General features: G+C 40.8%; 1 protein-coding gene across 2 annotated transcripts in view; it reads left to right on the forward strand.

The window, feature by feature from the left end:
• Icos (inducible T cell costimulator) overlaps window positions 1-13,994 on the forward strand; it is a 22,607-nt gene extending 8,613 nt beyond the window's left edge. Inside the window, exons 2-5 of one of the 2 annotated variants that reach the window (XM_031367694.1) lie at window positions 6,729-7,067; window positions 7,650-7,756; window positions 9,017-9,101; window positions 11,316-13,994. In XM_031367694.1, the coding sequence (XP_031223554.1) occupies window positions 6,729-7,067; window positions 7,650-7,756; window positions 9,017-9,101; window positions 11,316-11,329 (545 nt within the window). In that variant the 3' untranslated portion in view covers window positions 11,330-13,994. Of the gene's footprint in view, window positions 1-6,728; window positions 7,068-7,649; window positions 7,757-9,016; window positions 9,152-11,315 lie in introns of those variants that run through there. The other variant, XM_031367692.1, reaches the window with a different exon arrangement.
• Window positions 13,995-27,059: the final 13,065 nt, after the last annotated feature.

The following is a 27,059-nucleotide window of genomic DNA, read 5'->3' on the forward strand; positions in this document are numbered from 1 at the left end:
TCTTGAGCAATACTGAACCAACTGAAGCTTATCATTGTTTGACTGCAGAAAATATGTTTAATAAGCACTATCAATAATTGCAAACTCAGGAGATCTTATCTCTCACTCTGAGGCCTTTGTAGAGGTTTGTGGTTAGAAGTCTGAGTTAAAAAGAATAAAATCATATTGCTAGTCTGTTGTATATCCTCTGCACGGTGTGGGGTCTCTACTTGTCTCTTTAAAGCTTTTCTTCAACCAGAGCTAATACAACTGATTGTAGAGTCCTAGCTGGGTAGGTCCTAGTACACTATTGGATACTTAGAAATAAAATACTTTGGATACCAAAAGCATCAATTTGCAAGTAGAGTCTTCTGAATTCTCATGAATTCTTTCTTTGGAGATGGACCTTTCTCAAGAGGTTTTCTTCTTTTTCCCCCTCTTCCTTTTCCTCCTCTTCTTCCTTCTCCTCTGCTCAGCTTCTTGTCTTTTTTCTGTTTGTTGAGATGTCACCCCACTTTGTAATCAAGGCTGGGCTTGAACTCACTATGTAGCCCAGGATGAGATTGATCTTATGGCAATCCTTCTGCTTCAGACACCTACGTGCTGGGATTATAGGATGCATCATCATACTGGCTCCAGAGATCTTAACAGTCTCTAAAATTAGAGACACAAATGGTCTTATCTTAGAAAAAAAGAAAAGAAAATCTAAAAACTCCCATTAATACAAAAGCTCTGATTTTACTTTTGAAAACAGTCTATTGGTAGTACTATGTCATAAAACCCACTATATTTTTAAAAACTATTATAAAAATCACAACAGCAGGTGACACTTTTGAGCCTGGTGAGAAGAATATACCTTCTAAGACATAGTGCTCTGTGTGATTCAGAAAATATTCCTATTGCCTGTTCTCTAAAGTGAATGTCATCTAGATGTGTCTACAGAGGGCAAGTGTACATTGCCATCAAAGCAAATGTTCCACTTAACACTCAGATTTTAAGACACCACAAGGATATAAATGAGCACATTACTATTTGTGCTTTAGCTTAAGTGTTGAAATGTGTATCACTGGTGCTTGTATGAAAAATCACTAACTTGTGGTATTTATAGACAATTGGGTAGATTAGCAGAATGCTTGGTCTGGGGTTCCATGACTTGGTCACACACTGGACAGGTTAGATGATTCTATATTTCAAGAGAGTTAAAGAATCAGAATTAAACCTGTCTGGCCATTAGCAATCATGGAAAGGAAGAAAGGAAGAGAGAGAGAGAAAAAGAAAGAAAGAAAGAAAGAAAGAAAGAAAGAAAGAAAGAAAGAGAGAAACAAAAGACCTATCAATTAGCTTAGCAAACCTTTTGAACCTGGTAGGTATCTACAGGAAAAGAGTATGTATCATTGGCACCCATTTTTCTGTCTTCCCCTGCGCGCTCACGCGTGTGTGTGTGTGTATGTGTGTGTGTATGTGTGTGTGTATGTGTGTGTATGTGTGTGTGTATGTGTGTGTATATGTGTGTATGTGTGTGTATGTGTGTGTGTGTATGTGTGTGCATGTGTGTGTGTATGTGTGTGTATGTGTGTGTGTATGTGTGTGTATGTGTGTGTGTATGTGTGTGTGTGTATGTGTGTGTGTATGTGTGTGTGTGTGTGAATGTTTGGTTGGGTTTGAGACAAGGTTTCTCTCTCTCTGTGTATGTGTGTGTGTGTGTGTGTGTGTTTGATAGGGTTTGAGACAGGATTTTTCTGTGTGTGTGTATGTGTTGTTTGGTAGGGTTTGAGACAGGCTTTCTCTCTGTGAGTGTTTTGTGTGTGTGTGTGTGTGTGTGTGTGTGTGTGTGTTGTGTGTGTGAATGTTTGGTAGGGTTTGAGATAGGGTTTCTCTGTGTGTGTATGGTGTGGTATGTGTCGTGTGTGTGTGTCTGTGTGTGTCTCTATGTGTGTGTATCTGTGTGTGAGTGTGGTGTGTGTGTGTGTGTGTGTGTGTGAATGTATGGTAGGGTTTGAGACAGGGTTTCTCTGTGTGTATATGTGGTATGTGTGTGTGTGTGTGTGTGTGTGTGTGTATTAAAGCCTGTGCATATGTGCATGTTGAGGCTGATGAATGGTGCCTTTCTCTAGTGTCCTTTACTTTTCTTTTCCTGAGACAGCATCTCTTACTGGCTCTGAAGCTCACTGGTTTGGCTAGGGTAGCTGTATTTAGCTATATTGGCTGTCAATGAGTCCCAAGGCTTTCCCTCACCCATTTGCAGAGCTGGGGCTATCCACACAGGCGGGCATCCTCATCTTTGTTTATGGATCCTGGGAATCTGAACTCACGTCTCAGACTTGCATGGAAACTCCCCGGTCATAGCGCACTGCTCTCTCTCTCTCTCTCTCTCTCTCTCTCTCTCTCTCTCTCTCTCTCTCTCTCTCTCTTTATCAATGTGCCAAATTCAGCTAAAGGCAAAGTAAGAAGAATTTGTGATTTGATATTTAGCACATCTGTCCTATAGGTACAAAGTAATTTTGAGGTAAATATTTAACTACCGTGGTTGCAAACATTCAAATTGCAGGTTTACAGTTGCCAAACTTTGTTTTTTCAGACTGAAAGCTTAAAACTTAAACGTAGGGAATGTGGAAACATGAGTCAGTCTTCTCATTAGCACATTCAATAATTCAAAGGTGAGCCAGGACTTGTGTAAGCTGAGAATGGTCATTGACATGAATATTCATGAGTGCCTGATAGATGGCACTCTGGAGGCCACAGTTGATTTTAATACCCTTGGTTCTGAATATAAGAAAAACAGAACCCTTCCTAGCTATCCCATAGCCTTCTGTAGGCAAGAAAGATAGTTGCTCTCATGTTAGCATTTTCCAGACTCCTTGGAATATTCCTTTTAAAAAGCATATCATAGGAAACATGATACCTTTGAAGAGAACTCACCTGACAGTGAAGTTGTGTCTCTCTTGATTGTCTGTGATCTCTTCTAGATGTGTTAACCCACAGAAAGTAAGTGTTGGAAAGAACCTGTGTGTGTGTGTGTGTGTGTGAACACAGAAGTGCATATGTACAGATGTGTATGCATATGTACAGACCAGAAATCAACACCAGGCAACTTTTTTAGTCACTTTTGACCTTGGTTTTGAGACAGGGTCTCTCCCTGAACCCGAGATCACCATTTTGCCTAGGATTTGCCCTGCAAGTCCCTAGGTTCTGCCTGTTTCGATCCTGCAACACCAGGGTTAGCAATGCATACTGCCATGCCAGGCTTTGGGTGTCCAAACCGAAGTCTTCATGCTTGTGCCATAAGCAGCTTACCCACTGAGCCACCTCTGCAGAAAGAACTCTCTAAAGACACTGTTTTCACTTATTTTACAGATGGAAAGAGAGATGTCCACAGGGGTACTCTAGGTAGAGACCTGCAGGCCAGGCCTGGGACAGAACCAGAATTTGCTCTTCAGTTCCTTGAGCAGTACTGCACAGCAGTCCCAAAGCTAATTTCCACCTCTTGCTGGCTCGAGGGTCATAGTGTAGGCAAAGAAACTGCTGGCACACTTTTTATGTGATGTGTGTATACAGAGGTTATAGTTTTGACCCAGAATCTCTTTGTGGTTTGCTTACTGCCATTCTCGAGTCTCTGGGAAATTTTCTCCGAACAATGCTAAAGGAACTGAGAAGCTGTCCACTGATCTTATCTCCTGCAGCAGATAGCAGAGGCAGAGGCTGCAACACAGCAGCACCTTGGCACTCACTGGTGAAAGTCCTCAGCCAGTCCGTCCTTTGCTTGAAGCCAGTGTGCCTGGCGCATGTGGTCTGATGTCACCCCCTTGCTTTTAACTTGCTCCTTTCCCTCTTATGAAAAGAAGTGAAAGCAGCTTTATTTTCTTTCTGCATACTTTTAGGCTGTAAGACAAAACACCCATACGGGGGCGTGAATAAACCATAAATGAACACTCAGAGAGTGAATAACCATCACACGGGCTACCTCACCCCCACAATGACCTCAAGCCAAGGATAAAGTGTTGTTAGCACACAGACACCTTTTCTGCTTTCTATGTTCTTTCCCGATGCAAACTCTCCTCTCCCCTTCAGGCAAGAGCATTTCAGGTGGATGTTGTAGCATCCATTCAGGTATTTGTTGCACCTCTGCTCTCCGTGGTGATGCCATGAATCACAGCGTGTGCGCATGATTCACTATCTTTCTAATGTGTTCTGGGCAGACAGGTGGCTTCTTTGGGCACACGTGTGATTTCTAATTCTGCTGCCTTATGTGTAGTCAGTCTGTAGAGCTGATACAAAGGCATCACTGCTATATCCTGTACTTGCATTGTTTGGAAGGTTAGCCAGTGCTGCCAATTTTAGCCACTCTAGATGGCCGTATGTCTAGCGGTGTATATTTTTAAAAACATTTATTTATGATTGGTTGAGATTCTCGCTTGACTCTTTGCACTGTGCCTGAATTCTGGGTAATTTTTTTAAACTTGGCTATTGGCTAATCAAGTCTTTCAGTTAATCAGTTCTCTCTCTAGCCTTGCCTCATATACTTTTTAAAACCCATTCACTGGACTTTAGTGAGTGCACTTTTTGGGCCAGTTTTCTTTCTTTTTCAAATTAGTTGACTTAATGTTTTCCTTTACCCTGATGACAAGATTGTAAACGTATCTTTCATTTCTCTAAACATAACGAGCACAGTGGTTTCATTTTGGGGCATCTGATAATTCAAAGGCACATGATGCTGGTGTTTGCTTATCTAATCTGACATTTCTGTTGCTACCTTTTGCCCCGCATTCCACTTTTTTTTTCTTTTTCTTTTTAATGCACTTGTCATGATATTTTAAAACACAACTTGTAAAATAGACCCTACATCTTTTCTACCTGGCTTACAATTTTACTTTTAAAGTCTAGGGTAATGTCAGTCCAAGATGACTCTGACTAAAATCCCCTGATTGAGATTTTTCTGGACTACACCTAACATGAAGGTCAGTTTACTCAGGTTGCTCTGTATTCCAGGGATCCTTCCTGCATTCTTTGGAAAGCAGCTGACTGAAGGAAACACCCCTAGCCTTCTTGCTTTGACTTCTCTGGGAGATAAAGCAGAAGAAAAAAGACAGAAAGAAAGAAGAGCAAAAATCCCCACTAAAGTCCTGCTCCTGCTCCTGGAGCTTTGTTTACTTTAAGGTGCATTTTCTAGGTCAATTCTTTAATCCCTGCAACACTACTTTTAGGCATTTTGTTTACTATTTCCTGTTTTATGGTTGAATAAGGTGTATTGACTGATACAATTAGAAGCTGGAACACTTGTATTTATTTTTTATAGCCAAACCTCTAATTTGAGAATATTTGCTAGAAATATGAGAGGAGTACACTAAGGGCTAGAGACACTAAAATAAATATATAAATTGATAAATAAATTCAAAGTGATTCTGATGGAGCTTAAAAGATATTAAGGCACCTAGTATAATGCTGCTGATCTTAATGTAAGCTGGAACCCTTCTTTAAGGAAGTAATATGGTAAGATGCATTTGGGCAAATGCCATAGCGTTTACATAAAAGCAAAGTGACGAGAATAGTCCTGGCACCACCCTCATGCTAATTTTAATAAATCATGGAAAATGAACACTGACGGCTCAAATATACACTCATTAAAATGATCACAACAATAACAGGGCACGAAATAATATGTTTGCTATGCAAAATAATGCCACTAAAATGTTAAAATCAAAAGTACAGAAATATTTTCTGCTTTACTAGGGATGGCTATTTTTTCTTTAAGTTATTTTATATTGTTTGATATTTTTAAGAAAAAAAAAGATTTAGCAACTTAAGTAAAAGCTAACATTCTGAGAATTTTTTTCCAAACAATTTTAGATTAAAACTTTTCATTAAAAAGATGACATGTCATTTAAAAAAAAATGAAATAAACCAAACAGTTTGAATCAGTAGTTCCCAATCTGCAACCATGTTAACTGCAACCATGTCTTTCTTCTGTGATCTCCCTCTAGCTCACAAGGCCAACCCTGGTTCTTGTGAAAAAGCAAGCAAGGGCCTGGGAGCTCGCCTTGATGGCCTGGGAGCTCGCCTTGAAGAGTGGGCTGATTTGGTCCTCAGTGAATGGTGCATATGAAAGACATGCTACTGTCTGAACATAATTGATCTGTTTCTTTCCTTTTCAGTTGGAGGACGTAATGCTATTTATATATAATCTTTTAGTTTTCGCTCCTGTAAATTTGTATTCTTTTAAAAACTTTTATTTTCCATAATATCTCCCTGCAAGTCTTTCCTTGTTCAGCTAGAAGAGACTCATGCTTTGGTTTCAGTTTTAAAATTCACTTCTTCATTCAAGGCATTTTCTGACCCTCCAGTGAATATCATAACACACTACCCAGGCCTCCCACATTTCCCCAGAGAGCACTTTGTTCCTAGTATAAATTATGGCAAATCCACACTCGTTTATCTGTTTACCATCTGGCCCCCAGCGTGAAACCTATAAAAGCATGGAGACTATCAGAGTCTTACTATCTAAACATGTTACTTGATACATAACATTTTGTATTCCGTCTATCACGTGAAAAGCCCATTTCTGGTTGGGTGTATGCTAGTGCATGGTTTTGTCTTGTCACACTCTGGTTTTGTTGGCTTGGCTATAAGATCTTTCATTTTGGTATAAATAGGGGTGGTTTTATAAAAAGAAATCACATTCCCACTTAAGTATAATTATTATGGTAATGTGTTCACAACATCTCACTGTTGCTTTGTTCTCTCTTTTGATCCAGGAAAAACCAATGACTCGGACAATCATAGGATGTTTTCATTTCACAATGGAGGTGTACGGATTTCTTGTAAATACCCTGAGACTGTCCAGCAATTAAAAATGCGGTTGTTCAAAGATAGAGAAGTCCTTTGTGAACTCACCAAGACCAAGGGAATCGGAAGTGTGGTGTCCAACAAGAATCCGGTGTTCTGCCCATCTCAGCTGTCCAACAACACTGTCTCTTTTTTCCTAAACAAGGCAGGCAGCTCCCAGGGCAGCTATTACTTCTGCAGCTTGTCGATTTTTGACCCACCTCCTTTTCAAGAAAAGAATCTTAGTGGGGAATATTTGCATACTTATGGTAAGACATTGGTTGCTTTTATCATCATGCCTTAAAAGTGTATCCTCATCTCTAAGACTTTTCTCACCAAGGGAAATAAACCAATCTTGTGTGTGTGTGTGTGTGTGTTGTGTTGTGTTGTGTTGTGTTGAAATTCCTTTAAAAGTAGTTGACAGTAGATCATCTTGGATGAAATATTCATGAAATGATGTGTCCTTCATATTAGCTGATATTTATTGGGAATAAGTGATATATTTACATATACCGTTGAGTTAGAATTAGGGCACAGTTTTTCCAACACACAGTCTTTGAAAATTATTCATGGCTCAAGGGCTATTAGGTCTACTTGCCTGAGGCTGGAAGCAGCTTGGAGAATGAGGTGAGACAACTGGACGTCAGTGTTACACCAAGTATTTCCCTAAGTAGTCTTGTGATAGCAGCAAATGGGAAGGCCCCACCTATTAGTCTGTAAACACACTAGATTTGTAAACTTTCTTGATTAAAAGCCTTCTTTACATTTTATGAAAGCATTCTCTACTCAGCATTGAATGAGGACACATTTTCTGGGTCTTTCATAAACATATTTTCCCCTCTTCAACCCAGAATCACAGCTCTGCTGCCAGCTGAAGTTCTGGCTGCCCGTAGGGTGTGCAGCTTTTGCTGTGGTACTCGTCTTTGGATGCATACTTATCATCTGGTTGGCAAAAAAGGTAAGTGAGTTTTACTTTTCCTTATACTCTCTTTCCTAGGTGCTTTTTTTTTTTTAAACTCATCAAAGAATGCCGGATGCTTCTCAGAGTAACCTGAGCAAAAGAGTAGACCACTCATTTTCCTTAAGACATGCATACTAATTAAACTAATAACTTGGAACAGAGATGATCTGTTTGTTTGTCATTAACTCACTTTGTTCCCAAAATGACTTAGAGATCTATAGAGATATGTTATTATCACTAATTTTTTTTTGTAAAAAGATGGAAAATTGGGGCCAGTCAAGATAAAGGTTAGGAAGGAGGTTAAAGTATAAAAAAAGAGATGCCTTTGATTTTTAAAAATTGTCAATAAATTTCTCTTAATTGGCATGAAACAGTGAGATTATCTTACAAGGTACCAATAGTAGTTAAGAAGGAAACTGCTTGGTTAAGGGAATGCTTGGTTAAGATATGAATCTAAGCTTCCGAAGGGCCAGGACAAAGCTGAAACAATAAATTTCTCTTAATTGGCACACTGAAACAGTGAGATTATCTTACAAGGTACCAATAGTAGTTAAGAAGGAAACTGCTTTTTTTTTATATGTTACATCATCAAACTTGCTTTAAGAAAAATGTCTGAAAAGCTATTCAGGACAGCATTAGCAGGGACAACAAAATATCTTTTTGTGGTGGAACAGTTTTTTAGCTGTTCACATAGCAAATATTTTGAGCAAAGAACTTACTGCATTCTGCATATCATGAGTATGAGTATATAAGTTGGCCAGACTGTGTGTGTGATATGTGTGTGTGTGTGTGCACACACCTGTGTGTGCATATGTGTGTGTATGAGGGTGTATGTGTGTGTGAGTGAGTCTGTGCACACATGTGTGTGCATATGTGTGTGTATGAGTGTGTGAGTCTGTTTGTGCACACATATGTATGCATGTGTGCACATGTGAGTGTGTGTGTATGTGTGTGTGTGTGCATGCACAACTGTAAGCATATGAATCTATTCTCTCCTTGTACCACTTCAGAAACTGGGAATTGAACACCCAGGTCATCAGCTTTGGCAGCAAGTGCTTTTATCCCCTGAGCCATCTCACTGGTTCAGAAAGCACCTTTTATTGGGAACCTTTTGCATATTGTTTTACTGAGCTTAAGTCCATAATTACACTTTTGTCACATGCTACTTCGACAAAAAAAAAAATCCACAAAACACTCGGAAAACAAGCATGAAGATGGGAAAGAGCAGATAATAAACCATGTTTCTATCTCTTTCAGAAGTACGGATCCAGCATGCATGATCCTAATAGTGAATACATGTTCATGGCGGCAGTCAACACAGCCAAAAAGTCTAGACTTGCAGGTACAGCTTCCCTTAGGGCTTTGGGGAGGGAAGAAAACTCTTCATGTTAAGACTGGAATTCATTTGTTTATTTCTATTTTAAAAGAAAGATTTTTTTTCCCCTAAGGATAATTTTAGTATTTTATGTGAAAGTCTGAATTTTTCACATTAACTGGGCTTATGTACTCTATGATATATTAAAAATAATGTTTGTGAATTGGCATTACTAAATTATCAGGGTTCAGCTTGTATAACATAGATGAAGCCCTGGTTTCCATCCCAGTACTACACAAATGGGCATGGTGTTACACATCTGTAATCCTAGCACTTGGGAGTTGGAGGATCAGAAGAGCAAAGACATTTTCAGCTACATGGTGAGTTAGAGGCCAGTCTGAAATGTGTCAGATCCTGTCTCAAGATTATCAGAGAGACAGAGAGAGGAGAGGAATGGTAGAGAAAGAAAAAGAAAAGAAAAAAGGAAAGAAAAGAAAAGGAAGAGGGGAGGAGGAGGAGGAGGAAGAGGAGAAGGAGAAGGAGGAGGAGGAGGAGGAGGAGGAGGAAGAAAAAGAAGAAGAAGAAGAAGAAGAAGAAGAAGAAGAAGAAGAAGAAGAAGAAGAAGAAGAAGGAGAAGAAGAAGAAGAAGAAGAAGAAGAAGAAGAAGAAGAAGAAGAAGAAGAAGAAGAAGAGCAGCAGCAGCAACAACAACAACAACAAGCTCCAGATTAGAGTAAGAGGATAGCAATTCAAGCCTAGCCTGGGCTAAAGAATGAGTTGCACAAGGCCAGGCTGAGCCACTTGATGAGTCCTTGTCTCCAAAGAAACAGTTAAAAGGAAGATTGAGATGTGTGCAGCTCACTGGTAGAGCACTTGTCTACCATGCATGAGGTCTTAGGTTCAAATCCTAGTACAAAAAAAATCCATAGTTCACAGTTGTTTCAAGGTGATTTTCAACTAATATTTAAACATTAGGAATGTAGCTGGCTTTTCCTTGTAAAGTTCATGATGCAAGATTGCGGTCATTTATTGACCATCTTTTAAATGCAAGCTTCTGAGTGAGGTACTGTGTAGGTGATGGGAATTTTAGGTGAGGCTGGGAAGAGAGATTTAGGTGGATGCTGGGGGGAGGGGAGTTCATGAAAGCACTCAGTTGTTTAGAAAAACATACAAGTTTAGAACACCTTGGTGGAGCTTTTGCCTAGTCCACTGAGAGTTAGAGGGGAGTGCTGTCAAATCTGAAGAATATCCAGAGAGCTTGAAACATCCATTGTGGAAAAATTTTACACATCTTGTGCCCATGGGTAGGATAATGTAGGCAGGGTAGGAGAAGAAACAGAAGCTACCACATTCTTGCTACCACTCAGTGGCTCAGTGGCACACATAGATTGTCACGGAATCACTATATGGATGAGGGTCTAGCCCTGCACTGTTATTCTTTGCTCTCTTTTTAGATAATTGGAGTTGAGGTCCAGACTGTCAGTGGCTCCTTTCCAAAGAGTTAAGATCATACCTTGGCTCTTGTAATCACTTTTATTTGACTACTTTCCTCCTGAAAACAACAGCAGCATAGTTTACCACAATCACTGTCTTAATAATAACACATTCCATCTTAGTTTGGATTCGCTCAAACAGAGCTTGTGATAAGGTCTTGGGTGCAAATAGTTCACTGGAGTGGTGATCCCAGGGAGAAGTGGCAAAGGGGGAGGGAAGAGAGACAGGGCAAGAAGAAAAGGCAATTGTAAGGTTGAGGGTTTGTTACCGAGGTGTTGGTGCTAGGCTCTGGAGGTCTGGCTTAATGGGACCTCTGTCAAACTATACAGAGGCCTCCCACAATTTCTATGAAGGATAGGGCATGGGATGCTTAACCACTGGTTTTATTACCAACAGTGGGGAGCTGGCTGCAGGGAGCATCTCTCTGTCCTCCCTGAACTAGGTTCAAATTAAAGCTGTTCTCATGTCTTCAGATAAAGCCAGAATCAAGAAGGCAGAGGGGGCACATGGGAATACAGTGCTGAAGCAGTCAGCACATGCTCATGACTGCAGCTGGACCCAGTGATGGGAGGGTTCAAAGTTTAGATAATGCCCAGTCCTCACATCAAGAGTGGAATGAGTAAAACTTCATGGGAAATGAGGACCTGAGGACCTTGTGTGTGTGTGTGTGTGTGGGGGTATACACTATAGGGAAAAGCAGAAAGCTGGTAGGAGGGGATTCTATTCATGTTGAATGTTTTGTTACAGATGTGACCTCATAAGCTGGAACACGGGAACCCATGGAGGAACCACACCGACTAGTTCTCCTGAAACTTGAACCAAGAGAGTTCTTCTATTTTCTGGACCATAGGACATCTTGACTTGATTTAACTATAGACGACATCTACTGGTGGTTTGTTGGTCTGGATCAGTGACCATCATCAGAGTTTCAGCAGACTGCCCTGGGTTTGCTGAGTCCTTTTAAAGCAAACCCCTTCTTATAGAAGGCCCAGCTCATATGTATTCAACAAACAGACCTCACTAAGATAGAATCCCCCCTCTCTGTGCCTGCTTCTAGCTATGCACTGGTCAGGAAAACAAACACATCTCCAGCATTTTTACAAAAATGCCAAGGGTGTGAGTCTGCAGGGCACACAGGCAGCCGATGGCCACCGTCTGTCTTCATTTTTCAGATCCCATTTTCTTTTCATAGAGATCAGCATTCCTTCTAGAATCAGACAGTAGAGGGAGATGCTTCACAGCAGAAGCTCTTGTGTTTCTGAGTGTTGATGTATATATTTCATGGAACTCAGGCATTTGTACCAACATGTTCTCATCCAACTTCTAGACTCCAACTGATCACTGCTTCAGGGCTTAGAAGCCTGCTCTTGCCTTCAAGTTTCCCCTTAAAGATACTTCTGAATGTCTACTTGGCAGCCTGTAGCCACTCTGAATAGAAAGCTCAGCCTACATTCTCCCCTCTGTTGCTCAAAAAAAAATTAGTAGATATGATTTTCCCATATTCTCCCTGCCAAAGTAATTTTTTTCCAGCAAAGACATCTAAATTCAGTTAATATGGTTTGCTGTTTTGATATTAGTGGTAGTAAACATTTCTCAGAATCAAAAGCAAATTAATTTTGCTGCAGTGTTTTCTACCATTATCTGTGTTTCCATGGTGCTATTAATCAGAAGCTTAGCTATTTTTGTAGATGATCATATTAAAGTTGCAAGCAAGCACAGCAACCCTCAGTTAATGGGCAAACATTCTCCTGGGGTAGAATAAATGATCTATTTTGCCTGAAAGCTGTGGTTTCTGGTGATGGCTGCCAGGCTACAGCCACACTTTTCTCTGGGTTTGACCAGTTGAAATGGTCCCCAGGAGCCTGAGCGGTAATCCAGACTATGCTGGAGTCCCAAAGTTGGGAGATGCCATTGAGCCTGGGACAAGCTGCAGCTTTGGTCTCTAGGATCTGGGAAGTACAGAGGGGCCAAGGCAGAGTCCCCTCTCCTAGAAACTGTGCTGCCTGGAAGTCAGCCCTGGCACTTTAAGATAGTCTTCTTTAGAACAACGAGTTAGTTGGAAGGATTCTAAAGTGTAAACAGCATATGACTGCTCAGAGCTGGACCAGTTTCTCCACTTTCCTTGTCTGCATGCCTAAGACTTCTAGAGCAGCCAATGTGTATGCAACATAAAAAACAAAAAACAAAACAAAACAAAAAAAAAAAACAACCTCAACCCCAAACTTTAAGTAAAATAGGGCTGCATAGGAGTTTTACGTTGTAGTTGCTTACTTACAGTTTACTTTAAAAGTGAGCTGTGTATCAGTATCTCCTTATTATGTGAAGCATGTGTAATGCTGGCTATGTACAGTACAGTACTGAACTTGTAATTTGAATCAAGTATGGTGTTCTCTCTCTTCAGATGACTCGGGAAGCCTGGCTAGCTTTGTGAGGTCATTCCCTGAATTGGATGGTCCTGTCTGTGGGAGGGTGAGGGTGCTTTACTCTGTTCCACGAAGGATCCCCATCCCAACACTGAACACCTAACAGTGAATTCTTGAAGAACAAAATTTCTGTGAAATAAAATCTGGCTTAAAGAGGAGCCACATGCTAAAAGATGTTAGCAATAATACGGAGTAAAGGCTAAGCATTCATGTGCAGCAATGGGCTATAACCTTGCCGAGGGTGAAGAAGTGATGACCTTAGCTACCACATGCAAACTAGCCCTCATTCTCCAATGACCTTGTGTACTTATCATGCACTCTAGCCCTCGCTCTCCAATGACCTTGTGTACTGCATAAGATAGTTGCTCCCTTTGTCTCGCTTTTTCCCTTTTAAACTCTGACATATCCACAAGCTTATAAGAGTCCGAAGCCCAGGAAAAAGCATGCTCTGCGCCTGAGGTAGTTTCTGCGTTGACCTCCTGCCCCACAGAATGGTGCCTATTTCCTATGGAAATGAAGGCTGTACTCTTTGATGACGTGACAGTCACCAATATCAGAAAATTAACATTGATATGTCACTACTCTCTAGTCTTTGGTCTGCATTCAAGATCTTCCCCTGGATTCTAGGATGTATGTCAGAGCTGAAGGTTCTGCTGGGGACGTCCCTTTGTGTGTGGTGGTCCTGTCTCTGGAGTGTTCTTCAGTCTGGACAGTTCTCTTCAGCCTGTATCCTGGGCTGCTTTGCAGGTCACATGCCGTTCTTTCACAGAATCTTCCTTTTGTGGGTCACTCTGATGTTTCTTCAGGAATGCTATGACGTTATTTGTCTTTAGCAGAAATAACATGGAAGTGGTGTTGCGCCCCCTAGGGCAGCTCACATTTTGGTTTGTTAAGTTGCTGTCAATGTTTCTTTTCATCTTTTGACTAAGCTCCTGTCAAGCTTCTCCATTGTAAAGGGATTCTGCCTCCCCAACAGTCAATAAATATGCTTTGTGAGAGAGTATTTTGAAGTCTTCTGTTTCTCGTCAGTCACAATTTCAACTTATTCATGTGTTCATTTGTAGCTTCATGCTGTCATGGTTTCTTATTTCATTAAATTTGTAAAAAATGTTGTTGTTATTATTATTAATTATTATATTTTGTTGTTTAGAAATGGTCTCACGTGGCTCTGACTGGCCTTCAAATTTGCTAAGGATGACCTTACGTTTCTGATCCTCCGGCCTTTACCTCGTGAATATCAGTATTACAAGCATGAGCCACCAGACCTAGTTTCAATCCCTAGTGGGATTGAAACCAGAATGTCTAGTATGCTAGTCAACTGATCTCTATCTCATGCCCATTATGCTGTTTTGATAATAAAGTCGTCCCATCCTTAGTCAGTGAAAAACACAATTGAAAGACAATGTCTATGCCTTAGTTTTACTCACTGCTGCTGGGATTTCCATACTGCTAGGACCACACAGTGGACAGTATTGGAGAGATGCATCTATCTAGATAGGTAGATGCATTATAAGAATACATACAGGGACAACCATAATGCATATGATGTGTGTGTGTTTGTGTGTGTGTGTGTATGTCTACACTATTCTACAGATACATATCACACCTGTGCTTGCATCTATTCAGAAATCTGTAAGCTCACATCCATGACCTGAGTCTCACACATGTCACGGACCACTCTAGTTTGTAATCCTTTTATTTATGTGATACTAGGAAACCAAACCTGACTTTTACATTCTTAATCCACTAATCATATGATCAATTCCTGGCCTGAAATCCACCTGGCATCATCTTCCTACCTTCTCCTGCTCTACTCCACATGGTGTCTACTTTGACACTGACTTTCAAGCCCAGCTACCCAACCTTGTTGCTCTCTTTACCCAGGCTGATTCTCAACTCTTACCCTGAGCTTTCCCACTGCACGAATGGATGTTTCTCCTGTTTGGGGGGCCTCACATACCAGGCTGGGAATTCCTCTAGGAGGACAACCTCCTTTCCTCATTCATGGCTACAGTGGACACCCTGGGCAAAGATGCACATTTGTATGCCCTGGGCTTTACAGAAACCTGCACAGTGTGTCTGTAGGTCCAAGTTCCAATTACCTGCCACAGTACCTGGCTTGTTAAGTATCAGTAGATAATACTTCCCTGACTTCCTTTATTACACAATTGTTACATTATCCTTCACTTGTCACAGACTCTTTGTCTTGGTGTTTCTAGAGGGGCACAACGGAAATACCCCCTTTGATCTGTCAGAGTGAGAGCATCTTGTACTTCCTCGCTTACTCCTCGGCATATTCTGCATCGTAGGGAACAAGCACTTCATTAGGCCTTCCCATGTAATCTTTAAAAATTCTATACATTTCTGAGGAACCCCTGCCAAGTCATGCCAAAATGTGCCCTGTCATCTAGCATCATCCCTTATCCCTCCCCAGCACAGCCTTGGGACACAGACTCTTTTGAGAGACTGACTTACGGTTGTCTTAACTGGTGACAAATAGAGTTCTGTACATGTCATATCTGTTTTCCTTTCAGTTAGGATCACAGTTCTGGAAAGAAAAGGCCACTTCTGCCTTATGTGATCCAAATCCTTAACTCTCTCCATTGGAAAAAAAAATAAAGGCTTTTCTTGTGTGGATAAGATTTCCTTTGGTGTCACGGAAGGCAGGCTGTGCCCAGGCTCTGTTAGTTAACCTCTGCTCTGTGGAAAGAGGAACTGGGGAATTTGAAATTTTCCAGAAGAGTGAACACATCAGCATCCACATCTAATCTCCTCCTCTAGGGTCTGTTTCAGGTAAGATGAGGAAGATGGTGCTGTTTACCGGAAGGCAGGAGAGGATGTCCTTCGTTCCAGGCCGTGTTTTATTTCTCTCTACTTTGCTCATTAGTGCTCATGATTCCTGTATCTGAATCTTAACAGCTCACCACCTTGCCATATGTTCTGTCTGTGGCAGTGAGATGGATTGGGATCGAGTCTATAAATAACCCAGATGCCAGCCCATGTGGACTCCTCACTGTCTCGGCCTTTCAATCCATCCACTGCTGTGTCATTCTGGAGACATGTTCTACCCAGGGCGCCCTGTTTATCATCTCTTTTCCCTTTGAACCCTCAACATGATATCACTTGGGATTGTGTTTTAAATTTTTCAAGAAGCTAGAAGCTCTGGTCAGGCCAGTTCACTGGGAAATAAGGTCCCTGAGAGTAGAAATGGCAAAAACCATGGATGTCTGACTCTCTTTCTCTGGGTGCATCCACTTGAAACAGGATTAAAAACAACTTTTCCAGTTTCTTATGGAAAAGCAGTTTTGTGGTGCCAACAAATAGCACAGTGACATCTCTGTATGTTCTCTGATGAATATACTCAGTCTTAGAATGTGACTTCTCCTTAGTACATCGCTCTATGTTCTGCTATGTTTGGCTTTATAGTAATAATCCCACGTGACTGCAGTCTATGACTGAAAATTATGACACTCTTTTTTTTTCAATCATTATTGCAATAATGTGGAGCCCGCCACAAATGCCTTCTTGGGGTTAAAATCCTCATCTGCAGTCCAAACTCTTACATAAATTCCAGGAAAATACCTAGTATAAAATCTAGGTAGCTGTAGGTCCACTCAAAGAAATAATAGTTCATCAGAAACAAGTTTCATCTGAAAAGCATATTTTTCCCAGTCCTTGAGGCCATGCCAAAGTAGGGATGGTGTCTTAGTCAGGGTTTCTATTCCTGCACAAAACATTATGACAAAGAAACAAGTTGAGGAGGAAAGGGTTTATTCAGCTTATATTTCCATGTTGCTGTTCATCACCAAAGGAAGTCAGGACTGGAACTCAAGCAGGTCTGGAAGCAGGAGCTGATGCAGAGGCCATGGAGGGATGTTCCTTACTGGCTTGCTTCCCCTGGCCTGCTCTCTTATAGAACCCAAGACTACCAGCCCAGGGATGGCACCACCCACAAGGGGTCCTCTCGCCTTGATCACTAATTGAGAAAATACCTTACAGCTGGATCTCATGGAGGCATTTCCTCAACTGAAACTCTGTTCTCTGTGATAACTCCAGCTTGTGTCAAGTTGACAAAAAACTAGCCAGTACAGATGGGTTCATTCTGAAAGCATAGCAACACTTCACAGCAGCAGGGGGAAGCCTCTTTTCTCACGATTAAGACCTCCTCCACACATGGAGTCAGCTACTGAGAAGTACCTCCTTTCTTTTTTCTTCCTTAAGTGGTTTTCCTGTCTCACATCTTCTCTCAGACTTTCTCACCTCACACAGCTGGTGTGATTCCCTCTCTCTCTCTTTCCCATTCTCATTAGCCTTGTGTGGTTTTCCCATGGCTGACACAGCAAATGACCACAGACTTGCTAGTTCATGTGGCATAAACCAATGCACATTCATTCTCCTACTGGAGGCTAAAGCTTGATAATCCTTTTGACTGAGCTCAACCCAAACTGTTTGTAGCCCTGAGGAGAGAATCCGCTTTCTTACTGTGCACCTTTTGACCTATGCTTATATCACACCAGTCTCTTCTCCCATTGCTACACTGTCTCTCTTCTGTGGCAAATCTCCTTCTACCTTCCTTTTGTAACATCTTTACATTTAGGACCCACAGTTTTTTTGTTTGTTTTCTGAGACAGGGTTTCTGTGTGTAGCTCTAGCTGTCCTGGAACTCACTCTATAGGCTAGGCTGGCCTCAAACTCAAAGAGCTGCCTCTGCCTCCCAAGTGCTGGGTTTAAAAGTGTGCATTACCACCGCTCAGGTGAGGGCCTGTAGTTTAATTCAAGATGACTTCCCATAAGTTACCAACTTGGTGAGATTTAAAATCACCATGAAAACAAATGTTTGGGTATGTCTGTGAGTAGTTTTCAGGGTTGGTCTAATTTAGGTGAGATGACCCCTTTGGGTGGTATCACTCTTTGGACTGAAGTCATGGACTGATTCAAAAATAGGAAAGGAAGCCAAAGACAAGCATTTGTAGCTCTTTGCTTCCTGGTTGTGGACACCACATGACGGAAACACTAAAGCTTTTGAAGAGAAAAGGGATCCCAAGAGGACTCTCCTCTCTCTCCTCAATCTTGGTTTCTATATTTTAGAATCACGGCATCTTTCTTCAGGTCTCCTTTTCTGAAACTTATGGCTTTCCTTAAGAGAGCTCCTGGTATCATCTTCTTTAGGCTGCCTCTATGTCCATTGACCATGTCCCAAATGTGAGTCCCACAATCCTGAACAGAGCTTCTGTTTTTTTCTTTAAGTCATCAAAAAATTTTTGTAATAGTTAAATGCCTCTTAAATATATATATGATATCTTCTGAAACTAAAAAGTAATATGCACTCAACCAGTTTTTAAAATCTATTGGGAATATTAAACATTATAGAAGTAGAAGAAAATCTCTTATGAAGTCTTCTATGAAAAAAAAATTGTGACAAGTTCCTGATTAGACAGAAATCATTCCATCTCCAAGAGAGAATGCGCAACATAACTGTGGCTTCATAGAATAAATTGGGTAGTGTTTCTTCTGTTTCTATTTTGTGGAATAGTTTGAAGAGTATTGGTATTAAGTCTTTGAAGGTCTGAAAGAATTCTGCACTAAACCCATCTGGTCCTAGGCTTCTTTTGGTTGGGAGACTTTTAATGACTGCTTCTATTTCTTTAGGGGTTTTGGGACTGTTTAGATCATTTATCTGATCCTGATTTAACTTTGGTACCTGATATCTGTCTAGAAAATTGTCCATTCCATCCAGATTTTCCAGTTTTGTTGAGTATAGACTTTTGTAGTAGGATATGATGATTTTTTTGAATTTCCTCAGTTTCTGATGTAATGTCTTGCTTTTCATTTGTGATTTTGTTAATTTGAATACTGTATCTGTGCCCTTTTGTTAGTTTGACTAAGGGTTTATCTATCTTGTTAATTTTCTCAAACTAGCTCCTGGTTTTGTTGATTCTTTGCATAGTTCTTTTTGTTTCTACTTGGTTGATTTCAGCCCTGAGTTTGTTTTTTCCTGCCATCTACTCCTCTTGAATGTATTTGCTTCTTTTTGTTCAAGAGCTCTCAGGTGTGCTGTTAAGCTGGTAGTGTATGCTCTCTTCAGTTTCTTTTTGGAGGCACTCAGAGCTAATTTTCCTCTTAGCACTGCTCCCATTGTGTCCCTTAAGTTTAGGTATGTTTTGCCTTCATTTTCATTAAATTCTAAAGTCTTTAATTTCTTTCCTTATTTCTTCTTTGACCAAGCTATAATTGACTAGAGTGTTGTTCAGCTTCCAGGTATATGTGGGCTTTCTGTTGTTTTTGTTGCTGTTGAAGACCAATTTTAGTCCATGGTATGATAAGATATGATAGGATCCATGGGATTATTTCAATCTTCTTGTATCTATTGAAGCCTTTTTTGTGATCAATTATATGTTCAATTTTGGAGAAGGTACCATGAGGTGCTGAGAAGAAAGTATAACCTTTTGTTTTAAGATGAAATGTTCTATAGGTATCTGTTAAAACCATTTGGTTTATAACTTCTGGTAGTTTCAATGTGTCTCTGTTTAGTTTGTGTTTCTATGATCTGTCCATTGATGAGAGTGGGGTGTTGAAATCTCCCACTACGATTGTGTGAGATGCTAAATCGTGTGGGAGAACTTTAGTAAAGTGTAAATGTGTGCTTTGAACTTTAGTAAAGTTTCTTTTATGAGTGTGATTGCCCTTGCATTTGGAGAATAGATGTTCAGAATTGAGAGTTCTTCTTGGTAGATTTTTCCATTGATGAGTATGAAGTGTACTTATCCTTTTTGATAATTTTTGGTTGAAAGCTGATTTTATTCAACATTACAATGGCTACTCCAGCTTGTTTCTTGGGACCATTTGCTTGGAAAATTGTTTTCCAGCCCTTTACTCTGAAGTAGTGTTTGTCTTTGACACTGAGGTATGTTTCCTGTATGCAGCAAAATTCTGGGTCCTGTTTGTGTATCCAGTCTGTTAGTCTATGTATTTTTATTGGGGGAATTGAGTCCATTGATGTTAAAAGATCTTAAGAAATAATGATTGTTGCTTGCTGTTATTTTTGATGTTATTTTTATGATTGTGTGCTATCTTCTTTGGGAGGTGCTGAAAGAAGATTACTTTCTTGTTTTTTCTAGGGTGTAGTTTCCCTTCTTGTTTTGGCATTTCCCATCTATTATCCTTTGTAGGGCTGGATTTGTGGAAAGATATTGTGTAAATTTGGTTTTGTCATGGAATATCTTGGTTTCTCCATCTATAGTAATTGAGAGTTTTGCTGGGTATAGTAGCCTGGGCTGGCATTTGTGTTCTCATAGGGTCTGTATGACATCTGCCCAGGATCTTCTAACTTTCATAGTCTCTGATGAGAAGACTGGTGTAATTCTGATAGGCCTGTCTTTATATGTTACTTGACCTTTTCCCCTCACTGTTTTTAATATTCTTTCTTTGTTGTGTGCATTTCGTGTTTTGACTATTATGTGACAGAAGGAATTTCTTTTCTGGTCCAATTTATTTGGAGTTCTATAAGCTTCTTGTATGTTTATAGGCATCTCTTTCTTTAGGTTAGGGGAGATTTTTTCTATAATTTTGCTGAAGATATTTACTGGCCCTTTAAGTTGTGAATCTTCACTCTCTTCTACACCTTTTATCCTTAGGTTTGGTCTTCTCATTGTGTCCTGGATTTCCAGGGTGTTTTGGGTTAGGACCTTTTTGTCTTTTCTTTTACTGTTCTGTCAATGTTTTCTATGGTATCTTCTGTGCCTGAGATTCTCTCTTCTATCTCTTGTATTCTGTTGGCGATGCTTGCATCTTTAATTCCTGATCTCTTTCCTAGGTTTTCTATCTCCAAGGTTGTCTCCCTTTGTGACTTCTTTATTGTTTCTATTTCCATTTTTAGATCCTGGATGGTTTTCTTCACTTCCTTCACCTATTTGGTTGTGTTTTCCTATAATTCTTTATTTATTCATTTATTTTTATTAGATAAATATTTTCTTTATTTACATTTCAAGTGTTATCCTCTTTCCTGGTTTCCCCTCTGAAAACCCCCTATCCCATCCCCCCTCCCCCTGTTTCTATGAAGGTGTTTCCCCACAACCCTATCCATTTCTGCTTCCCTGGTTTGGCCTTCCCCTACACTGGGACATCTAGCCTTCAAAGGACCAAGGGTCTCTCCTCTCACTGATGCCCGACTAGGCCATCCTCTGCTCCATATGAGACTGGATCCTTGGGCCACTCCATGTGTACTCTTTGGTTGGTGGTTTAGTCCCTGGGAGCTCAGAGAGGGAATTGTTGTTCCTCCTATGGGGTTGCAAACCCCTTCAGCTCCTTCAGACCTTTCTCTAACTCCTCTGTTGGGGACTCTGTGCTCAGTCTAATGGCTGGCTGGGAGCATCTGCCTCTGTATCTGTCAGGCACTTGCAGAACCTCTCAGGGGACAGCTATATCCAGCTCCTGTCAGCAAGCACTTCTTGGCATTCACAATGGTGGCTAGGTTTGATAACTGACCTAATACCAATACTCTTCAAACAATTCCACAAAATAGAAACAGAAGGAATACTACCCAATTTGTTTTATAAAGGCACAGTCATGCTTATACATAAACCACATAAAGACCTAACAAAGAAAATGAACTTCAGACCAATTTCCCTTATGAATATCAATTCAAAAATAACTCAATCAAATTCTTGCAAACCTAATCCAAGAACACATCAAAATAATCATCATGATCAAGTTGGCTTTATCCCAAGGATGCAGGGATGGTTCAATATATGGAAATCCATCAACATAATCCACTATATAAACAAACTCGAAAAAAGTCACATGATCATTTCATTAGATGCAGAGAAAGCATTTGACAAAATCCAATACCCCTTCATAATAAAAGTCTTGGAAAGATCAGGAATTCAAGGCCCATACCAAAACATAGCAAAAAGCAATATATAGCAAACTAGTGGCCAACATCAAACTAAGTGGAGAGAAACTTGAAGCAATCCCACTAAAATCGGACTATACAAGGCTGCCCACTCTTTCCCTACCTATTCAATATTGTACTTGAAGTCCTAGCCAGATCAATTAGACAACAAAAGGAGGTCAAAGGGATACAAATTGGAAAGGAAGAAGTCCAAATATCACCATTTGCAGACGATATGATAGTATACTTAAGTGACCCCAAAAATTCCACCAGAGAACTCCTAAACCTGATAAACAACTTCAGTAAAGTGGATGGATATAAAATAAACTCAAACAAATGAGTAGCCTTCCTCTACTCAAAGGATAAACACACAGAGAAAGAAATTAGGGAAATGACATCCTTCACAATAGTCACAAATAATATGAAATATCTTGGTGTGACTCTAGCCTGTAATATTTTAAGGGATTTTTGTGTTACCTCTTTAAGGGCATCTACCTGTTTACCTGTGTTCTCCTGTATTTCCTTCTTAAAGCCCTCTATCATCATCATGAGATCTGATTTTAAATCAGAGTCTTCCTTTTCCAGTGTGTTGGGGTATCCAGGGCTCTCTGGGGTAGAAGAACTGGATTCTGAAGATGCCAAGGAGCCTTGATTTCTGTTGCTTTTGTTCTTGTCCTTTCCTCTCGCCATCTAGTTGTGTCTGGTGTTAGCTGGTCTTGCTGTCTTTGAATGTGGCTTGTCCCTCCTGCAAGCCTGGGAGACCAGTTCTCTCCTGGAGGAATTTGGATATGGAGAGCTGTGGCACAGGTTCAGCTTCAGGATACAGATGGAAACTGGAAGGATCTTGTCCCTGGGTGTTCCTTGGTTCCTGTGTCCTGATGGCTCTGGGAAGGTCCTTCTTGGACCAGGAATTTGAACAGAAGTAATGGTCTTACCTGTGCTCACAGGCATGTCTGCACTCCTGGGAGACCTGTTCTCTCCTGGCGGTATTTGGGTATGGAGTGCTGTGGCACAGGATCAGCTCTGGACACTGGCACAGGATTGGCTCTGGGCTCAGATGGAAACTGGAAGGATCCTGTCTCAGGCTGTTCCTTAGTTCCTGTGTCCTGAGGGCTCTGGGTGGGTCCCTCTGAAGAGAAGTGGTGGTCTTACCTGTGCTCACAGGCTTGTCAGCACTCCTGGGAGGCCTGCTTTCTCCTGACGGTATTTGGGTATGGAGCTCTATGGCACAGGATCAGTTCTGCACACAGACCTTGCACAGAGCTTCTAATGTCAGTCCACTGGGGAGAACATCTCTTTGTCTGTGAAGGGGCAGGAGACATGGGCTTCTGTACCATGGGTAAGATAAACTTAACTCTGTCAATGCTAGATGCACTGCCTTTATTACAAAAAGCACCCATAGGCTTAGTGATTTCTTTGCCAGTTAATTTGCTAGAGGAAAACAATCCTTAGAGGGCAGTCTATCCTCAAACTCAGCACGCTCTCAAGCCAGGAGAATGAAGAACAGGCTTAGTTGCTTGATCTAGGAGCAACCCTGTCTCTTATGTCTCATCCCTCTGGAATAAGGTGGTTCTTTGTTTTTGTATTTTTTTATTCTGGCAGGGTTTGCCGAAATTCTAAACAAGGGTGACATTAGTTTCCTAATATTCTTTTGCTTCATTGTTTCAGGAAGTGGGCTAGACCTAATTAAGTTATATTAGATCAGTTTCCCTTCTAATGGTACCAGGGTGGGTGCCTTCCAGTTTCCCCCAGCTCCTGTGTACATTAAACGCTATGGTGTCTGTACTGGCTGGTTTTGTGTGCCAACTTGACACAGGCTGGAGTTATCACAGAGAAGGGAGCTTCAGTTGGGGAAGTGCCTCCTTGAGATTCAGCTGTGGGCCATTTTCTCAATTAGTGATCAAGGGGGTAGGGCCCCTTGTGGGTGGTGCCATCCCTAGGCTGGTAGTCTTGGGTTCTATAAGAGAGCAGGCTGAGCAAGCCAGGAAAAGCAAGCCAGTAAGGAACATCCCTCCATGGCCTCTGCATCAGCTCCTGCTTCCTGACATGCTTGAGTTCCAATCCTGACTTCCTTTGGTGATAAACAGCAATATGGAAGTAAGCTGAATAAATCCTTTCCTCCCCAACTTGCTTCTTGGTTATGATGTTTGTGCAGGAATAGAAACCCTGACTAAGACAATGTTTGAATCTAGTTTTTTATCACACTCAGGAAAACAGTTATTTCTGGGAATCATTCTTCTGGCAGAAAGAAACCCAAGTGAGCAAAGATGCAGAACATGAGGCTGCCAACTGCCTTTCAGCCTAGGGTTGGATCCGGTCTAACGTTTCCAAAACAGGGCTTTGATAGCAAATCCTTTTGGGATGGAAGGATCAAAGGAGTAATTTAAAATAATCAGACTGCCTCTGCATTGTTCTCTTCCCTGTCTGATTCCGTTTCCTCATCCTAAAGGAACAATTATGCTAATCTGGATTTCAAGCAGATTATTACAGAAGTCTAAGTGTCCTGAGTTTTAACTGTCTGAAGTAATCAGTTATATGTGAGTAAAAGCTAAGTCTCTGGCATCAAATCTGTTCAAGAGGAAAAGTGTTTTCAAAGCTCAGCAGAACAGAACACTGTCCCCAATTATAGATGCTCCAAAGACTCCTATTCCAACCTCACAGATTGCCTACGGGGGCAAGATGACTCCCCTTGCCTCTGTTCCTAGAGAGAATAGAATTAGACCACAAACCATTGCACATCTCCTACCTAGTCTTACTTCATGGGGGCAGAATGTGAAGAGGATTAAAAGAGAGGGAGTGGGAGTTTCTGGGTGGCAGCAGGTTCCAGGCCACTAACTGGGTGAGCAAAATCTTCCAGCCCTTCATGAAGATTGGCCTCCACTTCTAAGTCTCCCTGCTCCACAGTCAGTGACCACCAGCTCTCCATTCTGCGGTGACCAGAAAACTGGTGTAAATGTTTTTCCTGTAAATGTTTGTCACATCTGAAAAATGCTGGTCAACAGTTATTTACTATTTTTAATTTTACGTGTATAAATGTTTTGCCTGTCTGCATATCTATGTACCATGTGCATGCCTAGTGTCCACAGAAGCCAGAAGAGGGCAGAGGCTCCTCTGGAACTGGATCTACAGAGAGTCATAATTTAATAAGCATAGGTTAATTCTGTTAGGGCAATTAAATGAGACCAAGTATAAATTGTGAAAACAACTAAAAATTAGAATTCCTAGATTGAAGTTTTTGTCCTTTGAAAAGTACTGTTAAGAAAATGGAGCCAGTGGTCAGCAATTAAGAGCACTGGCTGTGGTTTGTCCACAGGACCCAGGTTCAGTTCCTAGCACTCACACGGTTACTCACAATTGCCTATAACCACGTTGCAGGGGATGTGAAAATTTCACAACTGTCATAATTCACATAAGAAACAATTCACCACCCCTAGCTAACATTAAACTAGGATTTTTTTTTTCAGGAAGCATTTGTTATAAGACAAGCAGTTCCTGTCAGTCACTAATGCTTAATTGTACCAGATTCTGTAGTTTACTCTAACATTATCCAACACCTATAACATCTTACTGAACCACCTATCTTAATGTAATCTGCCTTAAAGCTCTGGTTGGCTTGACTCCTGAGCTAGGTAGGAATGCACAATGCATCTCCTTGTGCATAAACTTGTGTTTGAATATGTCCTGATTGCTCTGGCTTGTGTTTGCTTCCTCAGACTTCTCCTGTCAATGAAGTGTTCTGAATCATTTAGGATACCATAAAGGTACTGCTGAACATAAAAGAGAGAGGAGTCTAGAACTGGTCAGTGCCATTTAGGGGCAATCAAGCCTTGAGTCAATAATGATCTAAAAAGAAACTGTAGTAACTCTAGGCCAGTCAAGGATCTGCATGGTCAGTGGCTGACTGTTGCATATTTAGAAAGTGAGGAAATGGATGGCTTGTTTAGTTTGACCCTTAGTCAATGCTGGGACTGTTTCCATAGTACCCTTAGTCAATGCTGGGACTGTTTCCATAGTAATCTTGAAAGAGACATTGAGCTTTGGGTAAGCACACTGAGTAAGAGAGCTTTTACTCTGACAGGAGGACCCATTTCATTTTATAAGCATTCCAAATAGTAGCAAATGCTTCCTATGTTTAACTAAAGTCTGCTTCCTTGTACATCATTTGGTTCTAGATCTCATTGTGTGGAATACATGCACACTTACACATGCACAAACACACTAACACGCATATACACACAGAAATATACACACACATACATCACACACACACACACACACTCACACACACACACTGAGCTTCAATTTTTTATTTATTCAAGAAAAAACTCCATTATGTCCAATGCACTCTATTAGATGCCATTGGGATTAAAGAATGTAAATCTTGATTAGGCAGTCTAGAACATAGCTAGTGTCCAAAGCGGGTATGAATGAAATGAAGTGTTGAGTAGTGAACAGGCTGGGAGATTCAAGAGGGGAAGGCTTCCATGGAGAAGCCACACATGAATACACCTTCAAAGATGAGTATGGCTTTGATAGGAGGAATGGGGATAGTGTCAGTGTATTTTCCAAGGGCCTATTTCTGGTAAGCGATGCTAAGGAGACACAATTACCCCATTTTGCTTATAGTTCTTGTGTAGGGAACTTTTTACAGCAGGATACTTCTAGCTTTGACCCACATAATACTCATTTTTCCATCCCTGAATGATAGATGGCAGCTATGGAGATATTTCTTAAGTAAAAGAACAAATGAAGATTGGGACCCTTGGTAGGATGTTCTAAATTTTGTAGTTTAGTAAGCAAGGGCTGGTTCTATCTGGGTAGGTAAGTGAACTAATTATGAAACAACTAAAAATTAGAATTTATAGATTGCACCTTTAGTTTTGCAAGGTACTATTAAGAAAATGGAGTTGGATGCATATGTAGCAGAGGATGGCCTAGTCAGTCATCAAGGGCAGGAGAGGCCCTTGGCCCTGTGAAGGTTCTATGCCCCAGTGTAGGGGAATGCCAGGGCCAGGAAGCAGGAGAGGGTGGGTTGGTGAGTAGGGGGAGGGGGAAGGGAACAGGGTTTTTGTTTGTTTGTTTGTTTTGTTTATTTTATTTTATTTTTTGGGGTGAGGCAACTGGGAAAGGAGATACCATATGACATGTAAATAAAGAAAATATCTAAACAAAAAAAAA

The sequence above is a fragment of the Mastomys coucha genome, unplaced genomic scaffold (assembly GCF_008632895.1).
Source record: "Mastomys coucha isolate ucsf_1 unplaced genomic scaffold, UCSF_Mcou_1 pScaffold14, whole genome shotgun sequence".
NCBI lineage: Eukaryota > Metazoa > Chordata > Mammalia > Rodentia > Muridae > Mastomys > Mastomys coucha.